At 35.6% G+C, this 15,689-nt stretch overlaps 1 protein-coding gene across 5 annotated transcripts in view; it reads right to left on the bottom strand.

The window, feature by feature from the left end:
* Positions 1 to 15,689, bottom strand: part of TCF12 (transcription factor 12) — a 160,788-nt gene that overhangs the window by 103,501 nt on the left and 41,598 nt on the right. For all 5 annotated transcript variants that reach the window (XM_032122371.1, XM_032122373.1, XM_032122372.1 and 2 more), the window contains exons 4-6: positions 15,134 to 15,207; positions 13,135 to 13,203; positions 2,310 to 2,412 (exon numbers count right to left, since the gene is read on the bottom strand). In XM_032122371.1, coding sequence (XP_031978262.1) covers positions 2,310 to 2,412; positions 13,135 to 13,203; positions 15,134 to 15,207 — 246 coding nt within the window. The remainder of the gene's footprint in view (positions 1 to 2,309; positions 2,413 to 13,134; positions 13,204 to 15,133; positions 15,208 to 15,689) is intronic.

Here is a 15,689-nt window from a genome sequence, read left to right as displayed (position 1 = left end):
AGATGCTCAATCACTGCTATTAGCCCAGTGAGATATTTCCTATAAGCTCATCAAGTTTATGTTCTTAGCCTCCATCTCCTTTTAAACTCCAAAGATCACAAAATAATGAACCAACACCTTAAATATCATATGTCTACATTAGCTAATAAAATAAATGTGTTCATTCTGCTTATGGGAACGTGTCCACAATTTGATATTAAAAAACTTTCAGTATCTTTTTGTCTAAAATACCTTTAGAAGAATTATCATTTTCTTAGTAATAGATAAAGAAACTACAGACAATAGTACTACACAGAAAACTACTACTCTATGTTTTCATGAAGCTTTTATCATTCCTCTCTCAAAACTTTCAATTAAACCATCAATTAAAATACAATGCATAAGTGTAATATACAAAGCTGCATCCTATACAGTAACATAAGTAAAATGAACAAAATTTTTTGTTATGACAAGCCAAAAGCCACAAGTGGAATACTTTTAAAGGCATACTTTTAGAGTTTTGATGTGATCTTATCTTAGCAATATATACTGAAAGCTTTCTGTAATTCTTGGCTGCATATAGAAGGAAATGAAGTATTTTTGCTCCAAGAAAATAAAATCCCTAAGAACTCTTAGCCATAAAGCTTTACAAAACTATTTCAGTCCTCAGCTGCTTTGGGTGACTGACACATACATATCTTGCAATTTGTTAATCCTCTCTACAAAATCATCTAAATGGAGGCTTCGTCTCAAATCTGTATTAATGATGTAATTCTATTATATCTAATAGAATCATCTCTTCAATAAAAATGAAAAACCAAGAACATATAGTTGCACCAATTATTGTTGTCATATATTTAAAGGTATATATTGTTTAGAAATTGGATGGCTTAAATTAAAAACACAAGCAATTAATTTGCCTTTGGTAACATGAATTTAAAAAAAAAAAATCAAACTTTGCTATATATTTTTTTAAAATAAAATCAGTATCAGCTACAAAGCCTAGAGACATTCCATACATGCTACTGACCAAAATACTGGAGAAGCAATTGAAGTAACTTGTCTTTTTTTTAGCTTTTTGCATTAGCAAAAAGACAACATGTCTGAAAGAGTATTCGGGGAAAGTGTACTCTGCTTTAGCAAAATAACTACTGCATTTTAGCTTTGCTGTCTTCAGATAGAAGTGTCATTGACCAATTGACATGTACTCTCTCTAACCAAAGTCTACAGAGATGGGCATTTTAAAACTGCGTGTTTTCCGCTTCATATATGAAGTTTAAACAAAATTCTGTTTTCAGCAATAACTGAGCTTTGTCTGCCTCTATTTCAGAGAAAATTAAAGTAGTAAACAAAGACTGAGCAAAGTAGAAAGATTTCCAAAAGAAATTGCAGACCACCAGGATTTGGATTTAAGTAATCCACTTAGATTACCATGGCTATGTCTTAAAAGGACAATACTGAGACCACAAAATAGGTCATGTCTACAGGATGGGGAATATAGAAGTGAAACAATGTGAAATGTACAAATTCAGAACAAATATTCAGAGTCATCCTGAAATCTACGATACAAAACAAAAATGGTCCCAAGACCATGTACTGCCAAATTAAATATTTTTAAATCAACATTTTTATGTTCCAAACTGGAACACACAAAAGGAGATTTTTCAACCAATGCCATCAACACATTAACATGTTTCAGGTAACACAAAGTGCAGGCAATGAAACAGAAGCTTTCAATACCTAAGGCTACAATATAATACACCATTTGCTTGCTTTTTTCCCAGTTTCAAAAGCAGAAAATGTCAAACAGGTCTGGAAGCAGGAGTTTCCATCTATTTCTTAAAAGTGACAGAGTTTCTAATATAACAAATATCAAAGAAATTAGAAAATTAAAAATAAGAAGCAAGCCCTCAAATTATTAATTGAAGAAAGCCTACAGTGAATTGGTAGGTCGTTCAGGAATTGAATGTTAGAAAAATATTTTTTTTTAAAAGCACAGATTAAAAATTGCTATAAATGTCTTCTCAAACAAAATTAAGAAAAATTAATCTTTAAAATAATTTAGAATTTACATCAAATCAAAATATATCAGCTTTCTAGATCAACTTGAGAAAATCTTGGTATTTCCTTCTTCTAAAAAGTCCTGGATAATTGCCTTTATGAGGAACTCACCCAACATAAAAAGATTTGAATGGGAAAGTCAGTGTTGCTATGAGAAACAGAGCAACTTCCAGATGCTTGACATGTCAGGGCTAGACAAGGGAATGAAAAATGTCTCTTTCTGACCAAAGAGGCTTTGAGGGGATACTCGTAAAGAATTACCTACTTACCCATCAGATTTGAGTTCATGAAAGGTGTCGGGGACAATCCTTCATGAGGCCCTAATCGACTGTCATTCAAGTGATCACTGTAATGAGGACTGTCTGCAAAACCCTAGAGAAAAAAAGACCAGAGTATTAAACAGATTATTTGGCAGCCCTGCTAATTGAGTGTAATGACACTTTCCTAATTAAATGTGCAGAGTCACAATTGGTCATTAATCACAAAAGTTGGCTTTCAGGTCTATCTCACAGAAATTACTCTCTGCCCACATATTACTTTCTCCCCATCAAAAAGAAACCACATAGTCTCTTAATAAGCTGTGTCCTCATGGACAAGATTTCTAAAAATTGAATAATACAGAGATATTTTGATATTTGAATCCTCTTAGTGTTAAGTCACTAACCACAGAGAATAAAATTAGTCTGAAGAACTTGCAACTGATTTTTTTTTTCCTAAGCTTTCTGTTTGCATTAATAAAAGACAGTAAAAAGTTCAGGAAGAGTCACCGATGTTAAGAAAAAATGTTGGTGTAGATAAGAAGAACAAACTCCATTTCTTCTTGCAGCCTGCTATTAATATTACAGATTAATAGGCATTTTGACACTATCACATTACTAAAGAGCATAGCTCACTGACAAAAGGTTTACTTCCATACAGTGATTAAATAAACAGCTTTGTCATCTGATTTGCAAACAGGCACTGAAAATGAAATACTATTTTGCATTTTTCTACCATTAGCACAGCCAGCTTACCAGACTGGGAGCGACCCTTACACAGTCAGGAAACACTGGCTTATTGAAAGCTTACACCAAAGGCAGAGGAGATGGAAAACAAAGAAGTCCTTGGATGTACGTATTATTTAATTAACCCAGTTACGTAAAGCTCTCCTCAATACATTTCAAAATGCCGTCAGTTTTTCCATATTAAGGTATGAATATGCCATTTGCCATTCAGACTTACGAAACACACACTGAATCACTTACTCTGTACCAAAACATGAAAGACCTGACACTCAAAATTGTACTTCCTTTGTAGCCAAAGTTCTGACAAACATTTTGTAAACCTTATCTTACAATTCACACTTAGTCACTTCTTGTTCAGAAACCTAAAGCTCAGGCCTAATTAAGGGAGGAGAGAAAATTGTTCACAGCTACCAGAAACCATCCCAAGTGCCCTGGTACTATAAAATCATCAATCACTGAACATTTATCATTTCTCCAGACTGCAGGCTCACATTCAAGACAACATTAATGGGGCTGAAACAGGCCTCCCTATCTTTGCAGGCATGCTGTCAGTTCTACCAAAGGGCTGCTAACTGAGGGCTAAAGAACTGTCACAGCGCTACCGCTGCTTATGGATGCGCGTCACAGCTCTTGCTGCTGTTCGGCTGCACAGCAATCTTCCGGGAGAGCCAACTCCCCACTGAATCTTTGGCTGACTTTATCTGCTTCAGAATCAGTGATACACTTGTGATAGGCATTCAGAAACAATCTTAGTGACATTTACAACTTGGTTATGACCACAAGGGTGTCCTCTGGAAACCATGACCTAGCCCCGTCTGTCAGACAAGCAGTGTGTAGCAGCAGCTGCTGAGGAAATGGAGTGGCTCCTAGCTAAGGTCACCACATGTGCTTTATTTTTATGCTGAAATGAAACAAGAAAGAAATTAAACCTGCTGAATAAAGACACAAAAATTTACAAATACAGGATGAAAACCAAAGCTCCTAAGTAGGTAGCTTCCTATTTGTGTCTCTGCTTGTACTCCTTATCGTGGTTGTTTTTTTAAAACCTTTTCCCCTAAGGAAATACTTCAGCTATACTTTATTTTTAAAAGAAGGAAACTATAAAGGACACTATCAGTGATAAAAGAGGATCTATATCTCTCAGACATTCAGTAAGTGGTGCCCAAATGAGGCCCAGAAACCAAAATCTTTAAGATATCTTTATTTACAAAGTAAATAAGAACTACTGAAAATATAACAGGAGTAAGACTCATTTCATATACAGTTGCACATCATGCAACACAATCTACCTAATGCACAGGATTCTTAATGGTCCTCCCCATGTTAATATTGCATATCCCATTCACAAAATAGAGGAATTGGAGAACTGGGTGGGCAGTTTACATGAAAAGGAATATTCTTCCTTCTATCATCAAAATTCCTTCAAAGAATACTTGATATCATGCTCTTCTCATATACCCTCTCAGTTTCCCAAAATGCACTTGCAACCAACTACCACAGCATCCAAGTTGTATTTCTACACCACCAGATAAATGAACTACTTCATCTATGTGGAAATGCTCCAAGTTATCCTTCACAACACCAAAGCCATTGAAAACAAAACATTTGGTATACAGGATGAAAATGTACCAAGGGATATGCAAGCCTTTTAAACTGAACTGGTCTTTTCTGGACTTCAATGCAATTCCTAAAATTAATTGTATCAGGCATTTCATTATTTGCCACTACAGAATTTACACTTGTGCAAATTGTAACCTATGCCTTCATCTACAGTGGACCAATGTAAAGAGGTCTTATGTTGGCCACCATGTCTGACACCAGTTATTCAGAGTCTTAGTATTCAGGTATGGATTATCAACTCAGGCTGCAGAGTTTTGTTTGGCATTAGAAACCCTGGGCTGGTTCCCACATACAGCTCACCCACACTAAATGAATGCAAAATAACCACAAACAAGTGCAGTTTTGATTTAACAAACAATTTTTGTACTTCACAAAAGCAAATTAAGAAAAATAAGAAGAGCTCTAAGGACAGTGATTTAAATTACACAGTTTTTTCAGAGCATTCTTCACATTTAAGCTGTACTTCAAATAAAATTGCATTCCTGATACCATTCCTTGCTCTTGCATCTGTATTAACCTACAGAGCAAACAGCACAGCTCTACTCCTGCCAAGAGTTGTTAACCAAACACAGATAAATCTTTAGAACCTTCCAATATCTTCTGAAAAGCTACTGGAAGCTCCTAGTCATACAATCAAAGCTTTAAAAATGTATTTAACAACTACAATAGTGCAAATTGACAACATATGCTTACTGCTCAAAGAACAACACAGTTGAGAGCTTTAAAAAGTCTGGAATACCAATGGAGGATAGTGTTTTTTTAAAAGATAAACCCCACTTTTTTGACTGAGTAATGAAGAGAAGACACAATCAGCTGGCAAAAGCAACAGAAGGTGGGAGGGGATTTATATGAAATTCTATCAGAGACCCTTTTCAAATCCATGTTTTAAGCAAGACTCAATAATATATGCTGCCAAATTTCATTCTGCCTTTCTGAGAAAGGCAGGAAATCTCAGTTCCTGGCAATTTTGAAGACTAATCTACTGAAGCTCGCTTAAATATAGCTGGATTGGGACAGACTCCACGCAGAAAAAGGAACTAATCAGTCATGCCAAAAGTTACTGTCCCCTCTTGGGAAGAGCTATTTGATGGTACATATTCTGGCTGGTGATGTCATTCTTTGGACCACAGGTGGGCTTCCAAAGCCCTTTGGAGCATTTCTACCTCCTGTTACCTGCAGGGCACGTTTAACATAGAAAGGCTGGAAAGAGACACTCCATGCTGAGTACACATCCCCATTTCTGCCTCTGTGGCTCCTCAGCAAACCTACCAATGCATTAGTATACATCAGAGCGCACAGTTGGAGTGTTTAGCAAATAACTGGCAAAAAGTCTACAAAATAGGAGTTACTGGACAAATTCATTTCCTGTTCTAAGCACCCTGTTCTGAAGGGACTGCAGATAGCTCAGAGCATTTTTCTGCTTGCAGAAAGCAAACTGATTTTGAATATGATTAGATGACATAGCTGTAAACTCAAAACTACCTTGCTTGTTCCAACCTCTTACATAGCTATTACAAAAACAAGCTTTAACTTTCCCAAAGGAAGACAAAACTTCTCTTTCTGTACTGTTATAGCCCAAATAAAGTGCAATTGGGGTTAACTGTTCCCTTACAGCATTCTGTAATGTTGTCACTGTTCATTTTGCACAGGCCTCTCCCTGGATTTCAGACTGACTGAATGTTTGTGATCAGAAGACCAGGTCAGATACACCTACAAATAAAAGCAACAAATATTGTCTACTAATACCTGTTACGAAATGCAGTAGAAAGACTACTACTAATTCGTGCTAAAATTTAACTGAGTAGTGAAGGCACTATCAACATTGAATGCTCTAACTTTATTCGTTTTTCAGGGATTTCACTGGATTAGAGTGATGTTCTCTAATCATTCCAATAAATAAAGTCCACCAATTAAAAAAATTTCACAGCTGTAACATTCATTCCTACCTCTTTGGGGTAAGATGCCCCAAGTGCCGGAGGGATTTAGGCTGTATCTGTATCAGGATTTTCCAAGCACAGGGATGCTAACACAGCCAACCAATTAAAAATCTGACACTATTTACAAAATCATAAACATTCGTACATGTGACACCTGAAAATTATCTTATATAATGTATTTTTCTAGAAGACTCAGAAGTAAAAATGGGAAAAAAAATCCCAGCCCATACACCCAGAGGAAACACATTCCTTACTAGGCATGTTTATCCAACCAAACCATGAGAGAAGGCCTGACACAATGAGTCTATACCCCATTTTACAAACAAAGTGGCAATTAACTTCCTAAAACTCTGTATCTTTCAATGACCATTAAAGTACTGTCATTTTGGTTAAAGTTAATTACAGAACTCACCTAAGAACAAGTCAAAAACCTTTCCCAGTTCACTGTCCCTATCCTTTTTTCATTGCACTGGTTCCAGAGTCTCTGTGGGATTAATCCTCTCCCATTTACTTCCCCTTCAAAAATACAAAACTATTGTCCCATAGCAATTGTTTTCTCAAGTCACACCAGGATTTGTCCATGCAGAAGCAAAACTGTACTCCTGACCCTAACTCAAGTTGTGGGGTTTTTGGTTTTGTTTCTAAATAAGCAAAACATCCTGTTTCCACTTCAGGGTAAAATTTGAAAAAAGAAGGCACACCATTTTCCTATGCATTTATTGAGTTCATACTCAACTCATTGAGTTGTCCTCCCTGTATGATTTACTACTCCACAGAATTTCATTTGCTCAAGTCTGCTAGACTAGAGATAACAGGGGTTTTGTTTGTTTCTCCTCCCTTAGCCCCAAGCCCTCTCCTACACAAGTCCCTGGGAACAGACCAAAATCTAAGGCTCATAACCAAACTGCCAGATCACTAAGCACGTATTTGCATTTTAGCCATTTACGATATGGTTCAATCATTGCCTTTAAACTTAAGACATTAAAATTCCACTAAAATGAATGGTTGAGTTCACAGTTTGATGTGGCTGCAGACCAAAAGATTAATCTTAGTGAATGCTGCTTTCAATTCCTTGAGTTTTATAGTTTGGCTGACTTTAAATAACAAATATTAATTGTTTAAAGCTCAGGAATACTGAGGTCCCTTGCAAGCTAAATTTGGCAATGAACTTATGAATCAGGCAACAGTCATCCAAATGACTAATGTGTAAACAAACAAGTGAATCTACTGCTAAAATCCACTTTCTTTCAGATTATCTGGCTCTTCAAACTAATCTGAAAGTTCTAAAGACAAACAAGAAGGGAAAAAACACAAGGGTATGGGAAAGCAAGGAAAGAAAGCAAGATGCAAAGGCAGTGAGAGACAGACAGACCAGAGAGACTGACTACATCCAGGAACACTGTGCTGAGTCACTGACTGAAGGTTAGACAAGAGGCTCTGTACAATCAGCCATACCAAGGTGTCCTAGTGAATTTAAAAAGATTATGGATTATATGATCATGTATGCTTCCAGAAATACACAGGGGAAAAAAGGAGGGGAAAAAAGGGGGGAAAAAGAAAATAAAGAAAATAAAGAAAATAAAGAAAATAAAGAAAATAAAGAAAATAAAGAAAATAAAGAAAATAAAGAAAATAAAGAAAATAAAGAAAATAAAGAAAATAAAGAAAATAAAGAAAATAAAGAAAATAAAGAAAATAAAGAAAATAAAGAAAATAAAGAAAATAAAGAAAATAAAGAGTATTTTGTGCCATTGAATCCATGTATTTGTCAATGGCTCCCAGAGGAAAGACAAGAGAGCCAAAAACCTGGCTTGGTCTACTGAACACACAGATCAAGAAGAATGCTGCAAAAATTAAGGTAAGATAAAAATAAATCCACAGAAGAGTGCTCTTCCTTTTTGCCTTGAGGATCACTTGCACTACATTCATTGATCTTAACTGAACATCAAGAAACATCACATTGTCACAGGTCACGGCCATAACTCCATTTAAATCATTAACAGTCTTGCAACAAACTATCAGTAGGAATAATGTTTCCAAGCAATGACCAAAATCATATTACAAAGTCTGGAGCAGATGGATGATGATGGGAGTCTCCCCATAGTCCTTACACTGTTTCATCCATATTGCTGTCATTTGCTGTGCCAGGAAACAAACACCTCTCCTTCTGCAAGCTCCATGTTTGCCACCTCCCAGCCCCCTGAGAACAGCCAGTACTTCAACCTCATCTCCCTTTATTGTACAAAAATCCTTAAACACAGGAATGAACGCAGTTTGCTGATGGAGATCACCCAATTGCACCCGAAACAAGGAGCTTTCCAGCTCCACTTTCTAGCTTTAATTATGATTCACTTTTCATAATCATCAGCAAGTGTTAACATTCAACTACAATATCCTAAAGACAGAAATGCAGCTTTTTCCGTTATTTGGCCACCTGCTACATGGTGGGGGGAAAGCAGGTATCACTACCCCAGATTTCACATATTATTGGGAAAAGTCAAGAGAGCTTTCACAAGTATGCTTTAAGTGTCACTGTAAGTAACCTGCTTGGTAACAGAGTTCTAAAACTATTCATTAGCTTCTTTTCACATATCAAGTTGAAATACATGAAAACTGTGTGTACAGGAATGGAGAAAAATTGAAAACATAGTTTATTTATTTTTCAAATTTATTTCAAATATTATTTATTTTTTAATAAACATAATTTTCTCCAGCTCTAAATCCACTTCCAAGAAGTTAAGTTACTGAAAGACAAATCTGATTTTAAACAACTAAACCCAATAGCCAATTACATCTCTCTAAATTCCTGTGAGACAAATATCAACATGATATTCAATGGAACAATTCCCTGGCCACATGGAAAACTAATCTGTGAACAGATTCCAATGCTAATTTCAATGCGGTAGGTAGTTGCAATAAAAACAAAACAAAAACCACAACCAAAAGATCCATTTCTCCAACATAGCTGAAATGAAAAATTCATATGATGGAAACCAAATTTTTCTAGCTCTTATCTAAGCTATAAATCAGGAAATAAAATAATACAAATATAGCCAACAGACTATATGCCAACAAGTGCTTAAAGAAAATACTTGAAAACCTAACTAAAGCATTCAGAATTTAAGAAACAGAACTTGCTTTGAAAAGTGCTGCTCATTAATCAAATTATAAAGCATGGTGCATCTGCAAGTGTCCTGAGCACTGAATATGGAATATTTAATATGGGCTTTAATTCCACAGTGAATCATCTGCTACCTTGTAGAATACATCAGGAAAAGCAAATAACCAGCAGCAGAACCACCAAACAACCTCCCTCCCCAGAAAAAAACCAAAAAAACAAAACAAAACAAAAAAACCAAAAAAAAAAAAAAAAAAAAAAAAGGACAAAAAGGACACAAATACAACAGACTTGATAACACTTACTGTATTTCTGTGTCCCTCTTGTCTTGTTTTGCTATTTAACAGCTTTCCTTCTTGTTATGTACCTGAGATTAAGAGGTATAAAATACTATTTCAAAACCTGCTATCTCATTACTATTTTTTGACTTCTTTGCAAATTAAAAGTACTACTTGGAGGGGAAGGGACTACAGTTTGGGCATAAAGTATTTCAGGTTCCAATTCATGTCTGAGTATTTTACATACAGTAGAGGGAAGAACCTGTTGCCTGATGCTACAAAACCATCTAATCTAGCAGTGCTATATTGATCAGCTCCATTCCGGCATCAATTAAATACTTAGCAGAGTTATGTAAAGGAACAGGAGGATAAACTGCACCCTCAGTACTGAAGCTAGATTCATGTTAAATCAGGTCAAAATGCACACTCACAGCTTTTAGTGCAATGTACATGTTGCAAGTTATTTCAAACGCCCACAATTCAGATTTTGGAAGAAAAACGCCTCAGCTAATTTATGGTAAATTTTTAACAGTTACAATTATTATGTATGTATATATAAAAAGGAAATCCATCAAGGAAATGTCTTATGAAAAACATTTTAGATTTTCTTGATTTGGAGACAGCAATCTAAACAGATCAAAAACTGACTTGCTCCTTTTATTGTAAAGACGTGTTACGACAAAACCAAAACAATGAAAGAAAACCTCGCAGAGCATTATTCTTCATGAAATAGCAATCATTAGCCACACCACAATAATGACTATAATAGAAAAAATGTTTAATTACAATACCACTCTTACTCCCCCAAAAAAAGTGATTATACCAATTTGTTGCTATGAGTACAAATTATGACTCCCAAATACAGCAGGAAAGCTAAAAGGTTCAGTATCATCTCACAACAGGAAGACAAAACTTTCAAGTGCTGTAGGGCAATATATTATTGTGCAGAAGACAAGGTACTCAAGTCAAGTACCTCAGAATTTGCTTCTAAGAGCTCAGTAGAGCAAGACTTTCAAAAAGCAGCTTTACCATCCTCTGCAACACACACTAAGAGCTAGTGCAAGGCATTATGAACACATGCAAAAATATGTGTAGCTCTGTATCACTCAGGTAAGGGAGAGACTTGCATACACCAACCAAAGATATTCACTGAAAACCCACCACTACTGCACGTAGAAAGGTAAAAACAAGACTGGAGACTAGAAAGAAAAACAAGCCCCACAAGAGACAAACTTGGTACACAGTATTGTATCTGGACTTCAGTACAACCATTCAAGAATAAGGGAGGCCATCAGCACTTCCTAAAATTGCACTGACTTGCTAACTACCCTTCCTGAATTATTCCTACAAACAATAAAGCTTTCCTACTTTTTTCACCACTCCCCCCAACAGGTATCTTTTCAAATTATTCATTTTTCTAACAAAACAGTTGGCCTATGCAAAAGAGAATTTGCTCACGGAAGTCACTAATGTCTCGATTTGTACTTTTTCACAAATTTAAGATCATCACAGGAAAAACAAACAAATACCCGCTGCTCTTTCGGTGTTAGAACACTATTTACCATTAGGTAATAAAAAGACAAGGCTCCTATATAAGGTTTTTTCAAGCCTGCTGTGATTCCTTACCTTTAATGTTACCTCAAAACACTATTGAAGTAAGAAGGGTTTAGCTTTCAACAAGGTATTACCAGACACTCTTAAAATAAAATAAACTGCTCTTCCATATGAGAGAAGGTTCTAGTCTGAATTAATTATTGATGAAAAGATTAAAATACATGACAAACACCCTGCCCCAAGCACAGGAATATATGTCTAGTTTCCACAGTGAAAAGTTACCAATATGTCTTCCCCACTTCCCAAAAAACTGTACCCATACCAAGGTTCTTCAATAATTCCATAAATAAATCAAAAAGAGTAGGTAAACAAAGATAGTAAAGTTTGCTGATAACAAAACAAAATTTTAAATAATCCTAACTGTTAGTGCAGAGTCGCAAAGCAAGTTCTCCATGAAATTGGTAATAAAAGAATAGATAAAATTTGGTGCAAATAAATACAAAATGAACATGTTCAAAAATAACTTAATGTCATAACAATGTGGTAACTATGGTGCAACGTAAGAGAAAATACTATTTTTCTACACAGTTTTTAAAAGAGTATCACTTCACAGCTCAGTGACAATCAAAAAAAATGACTTAGTAACAAGTAAGAAAGGAACAGAGAATAAATCTATCATTACGTGAGGCAGAAATTTACAGTATACCCTCCTCTTGACTAGTGCATGTAGTCATAATCACCCTAACTCTGAAGGTATACAGAAGCAGAAAGATTCAGGGAACGGCACCAAGAACTAACCACAGGTTAGGAGCAGTTGCTATACAAGCAGATACGAATAAACTACAATACCCCAGCTTGGTTGAGGAGAACACAGAGGTGGCATGTAAAATAAAGGTGTTTGTGGGGAAAAGAATAAAAATTATGAAGTACATCAGTAACAAGCAATCATTACTATTTGGAACACAGGAACGTGGTGGAAATCAGTTACATCACTGGGCACCACATATAAGACAAAAAAATCAGTAAGTTTTAGGACAAAATCCTCAGAATTACTGTCAAAACTATAGCCAAAGCCAGAAAAAAAATCACAAATATCAGAGAGCAAGCCCACCAATAGCTGTAAGGACTATGTCCAAACTGTTGCCTCTGTCCAGGAAACCTAAGCCAAGAGCTGGGGTTTTCCTAAGAGAGAACACAGTAAAGGTGGCAAAATATTTGCCCTATACTTACACTCTTTCCTTATGCATCATTGCTGGCCACAATCAAACCATTTGTACTGACCTGAACAGACCTTCGGTAGGATTTGGAAAAGAAAAATGCCCTTTAGCCAGTATTCCACCATGTTTTTTCATTAGCCTTCAATAGGTATGCACTAAACTATCACTAAATTCCATTTCTATTCAATTGAAAACTGCTTAACTTTCTGTGTCTTTGGAAATTCCAGCCACTAGTGAGCCAACACTTTAAATTCTTAATATTTTGTCACTATATTGTAACCTTTAACAGAAAACTCCAGTAGTAGGCTGCACATTGATTAAAAAAAAATTTTAAATCACACACAATATAAAAAGAATAAGTGGTACCTCTTGAGATTTCAACTTTTCTATGTCTGTGGAGAGGTCTGAGCTTTTTCCATGAAGACTGCCATTTTCCTGTAAACAGACAAGCAAGTAGTAAGAAAAATTAGGACAAGAATGACATTCTATATTGAAATAATGGGGAAAAGCACTGGATTAGAAAGTTGAACATGTAAGACAATTACAACTTATTTAAACTCTGTGTTAATCAACACATGGAATAACCCAGAAATGTAGAAGGCTGTGTATCATTTGCCCCGCCTTCTGAGAAACTGATCTATACTCTTACAATACAGACCCACACACTCATTTTAGCACTTGCTCGAGACATCTGGTCTAGCAGCACATGTAGGAGTAGACAGAAGTTATCGTTATTCAAAATCCTGAATCAGTAATTTGCCTCATTAGTTGAAAGAAAACCAAAAACTAAAGGCCATACATCATAGCCAAAATTTATGCATGTAAGCTTGATTCAAACTGGTAAACAAAGTCCAGTGCTTTTTCAGTGAATTCAGAAGAGAAATTCCTGTGTTCTACTTTTTTTTTTTTTTTTTTTTTACAGACGATCCCGGCCACAGGACAAATTAATTTGTGACTCTTAATCCTTACCAATTCTATACACAGAGAATATATATTTCTAGTGTTCACTTTTCTGGGGAGAACACAGAAAACTCCATTCAGAGTTTTCCTGTGAAAAGGAATTGAGTTTTCTTTAAAAGAAAACTCTTGTAACCTAAATGACATTCCAGATTAACATTCTTTATTGCCTCATGAAAAAAAAAAAAAAAAAGCTAACATACAAGAATCACTGACTTTATATTATTCAAATATTAGCTGGCTGATCCTCTAACATGAAAAAAAAAATGTGATTAATACAGCCACACAGCCAATGAATCACAAGCTCAAATTCCAGTTAGGTCAGCTTAACTCATAATTGATTAAAATTGATCAGCAACATAATAAATTAGTGTAAAAACACCAAACACATGGTAAAAATATGAGCTACTTAAACCTGCATAATTAAGATTCCATTTTAAATGTAGAGGAGGCATTTGAAGGTTCTACTCTATGCCCCAAGTTACGCAGGATGTTTTAAATGAATGCCTAATTTCCGCGTTGCACAGAAATATTTCTCCAATACATGAAATACTTCTACATTTATTATAATTTATTTACTAACGATCAATGGAAAAATTAGGACTTTGTAAGAAATCTTTCTACTCCTCTCTTCCAAAGTAAGGCAGAGGCTTTAACAGCATCCAGTGAGCTGAATAAGATCTTGCAGCCTACCCATTTCATTCCACAGCACAAGAAAGCTGCAAAGGTGCAAGTGCTAACACAACTCTCTGGCTCAAAGGCACTGAAATCAGAACATAAGGTATGCTGTGTATATCCAGTTAAGGTACTTAGCTCATTGTCCTTTTAGAGAGTAAATATTCATAAAAAGAAAATGGAGCAGATGAAAGGGAATGTGAGTTACTAGGAGGAAGATTGCTTTTGACCATTGAGTTCAGTTTCAAAGGGTCATGTTATTTTAGGATATCAGATACTATCAAGAGCCTTCAGCTCAGTAAGTGGGATGGATGAAGCTGGAACGAGAACAGGAGGAAAGTATTTAAAAAGAAAAGCCTCTCTTCAGCATCATGACAGCACATACTATAGCTGGTTAATGTTAACAGGGAGGAAAGCCTTCCCCACACTTTGCCAATAAATCTGCTTCCAAGTAACATGACTTCTATTTTCATTTTCTGTAAATAAAATACATGCTCATCATTCAAGCATACAGTTACATATGGTTTATTTTCATTAATTCTTAGCCTATATAATTTTTAGTCTTAGAAATCTAAATTGCTACTGTAGCCCATCAAAGTCATTAAAGTCTCTAAAATATGCTAATCTGTGTACTTAAAGGAGTTTCCCTTCGAAAACTTTGCCAAATCATCTGCCGATTTATGCTGTAAATTCCCATAAACTTTCATTATGAATTATTACATGGGTATCTTACCCTTGAAGATTCATATGAAGGACTTGGCTGACCGCTTGTTCCCCAGGATGTGGCACCTGTTCGCTCATCCATACCTAGAAATAAAAAAAACAAAAAAAAACAAAAAAAAACAGACTTATAAGAAATGATAGCAAAAACAGTATTCTCTGATGCAACCTGAAGATATATTCATCCACTTCCATACACTTAAAGTAAACTCATCTGCTTTTGTATACTTAAAGCAGTGTTTCTAAAAGCAAAACTTCAGAAGAAGAGTTTCCTTATTAATTAAGCTGGCTACAGAGGAACCTGTTCATTTGGACACCTGCAGCTGCTGAAAACAGGAGCATAAAAAGGCAAGAAATTTGCCAACCTGCAGAGTCTGCCCTACCCAATCCATAAGAAATTAGCATGAGTAACAAACCAAGCACAACGATGTGAACATCATGGCTTTTTGAACAGCCCGATTTATCTGCATCTCAAGCAAGCACTGAATATTGCAGCACATAGTGTGAAACACATACTTGTTATCTACTCTTTGCTCATGTCTTGCTTAAGTATTGTAAAATGTGCAAAA

Source organism: Corvus moneduloides, chromosome 13 (genome assembly GCF_009650955.1).
Source record: "Corvus moneduloides isolate bCorMon1 chromosome 13, bCorMon1.pri, whole genome shotgun sequence".
NCBI lineage: Eukaryota > Metazoa > Chordata > Aves > Passeriformes > Corvidae > Corvus > Corvus moneduloides.
Note: the sequence above shows the minus strand (reverse complement) of the source record. Positions and strands in the feature narration are given on the sequence as shown.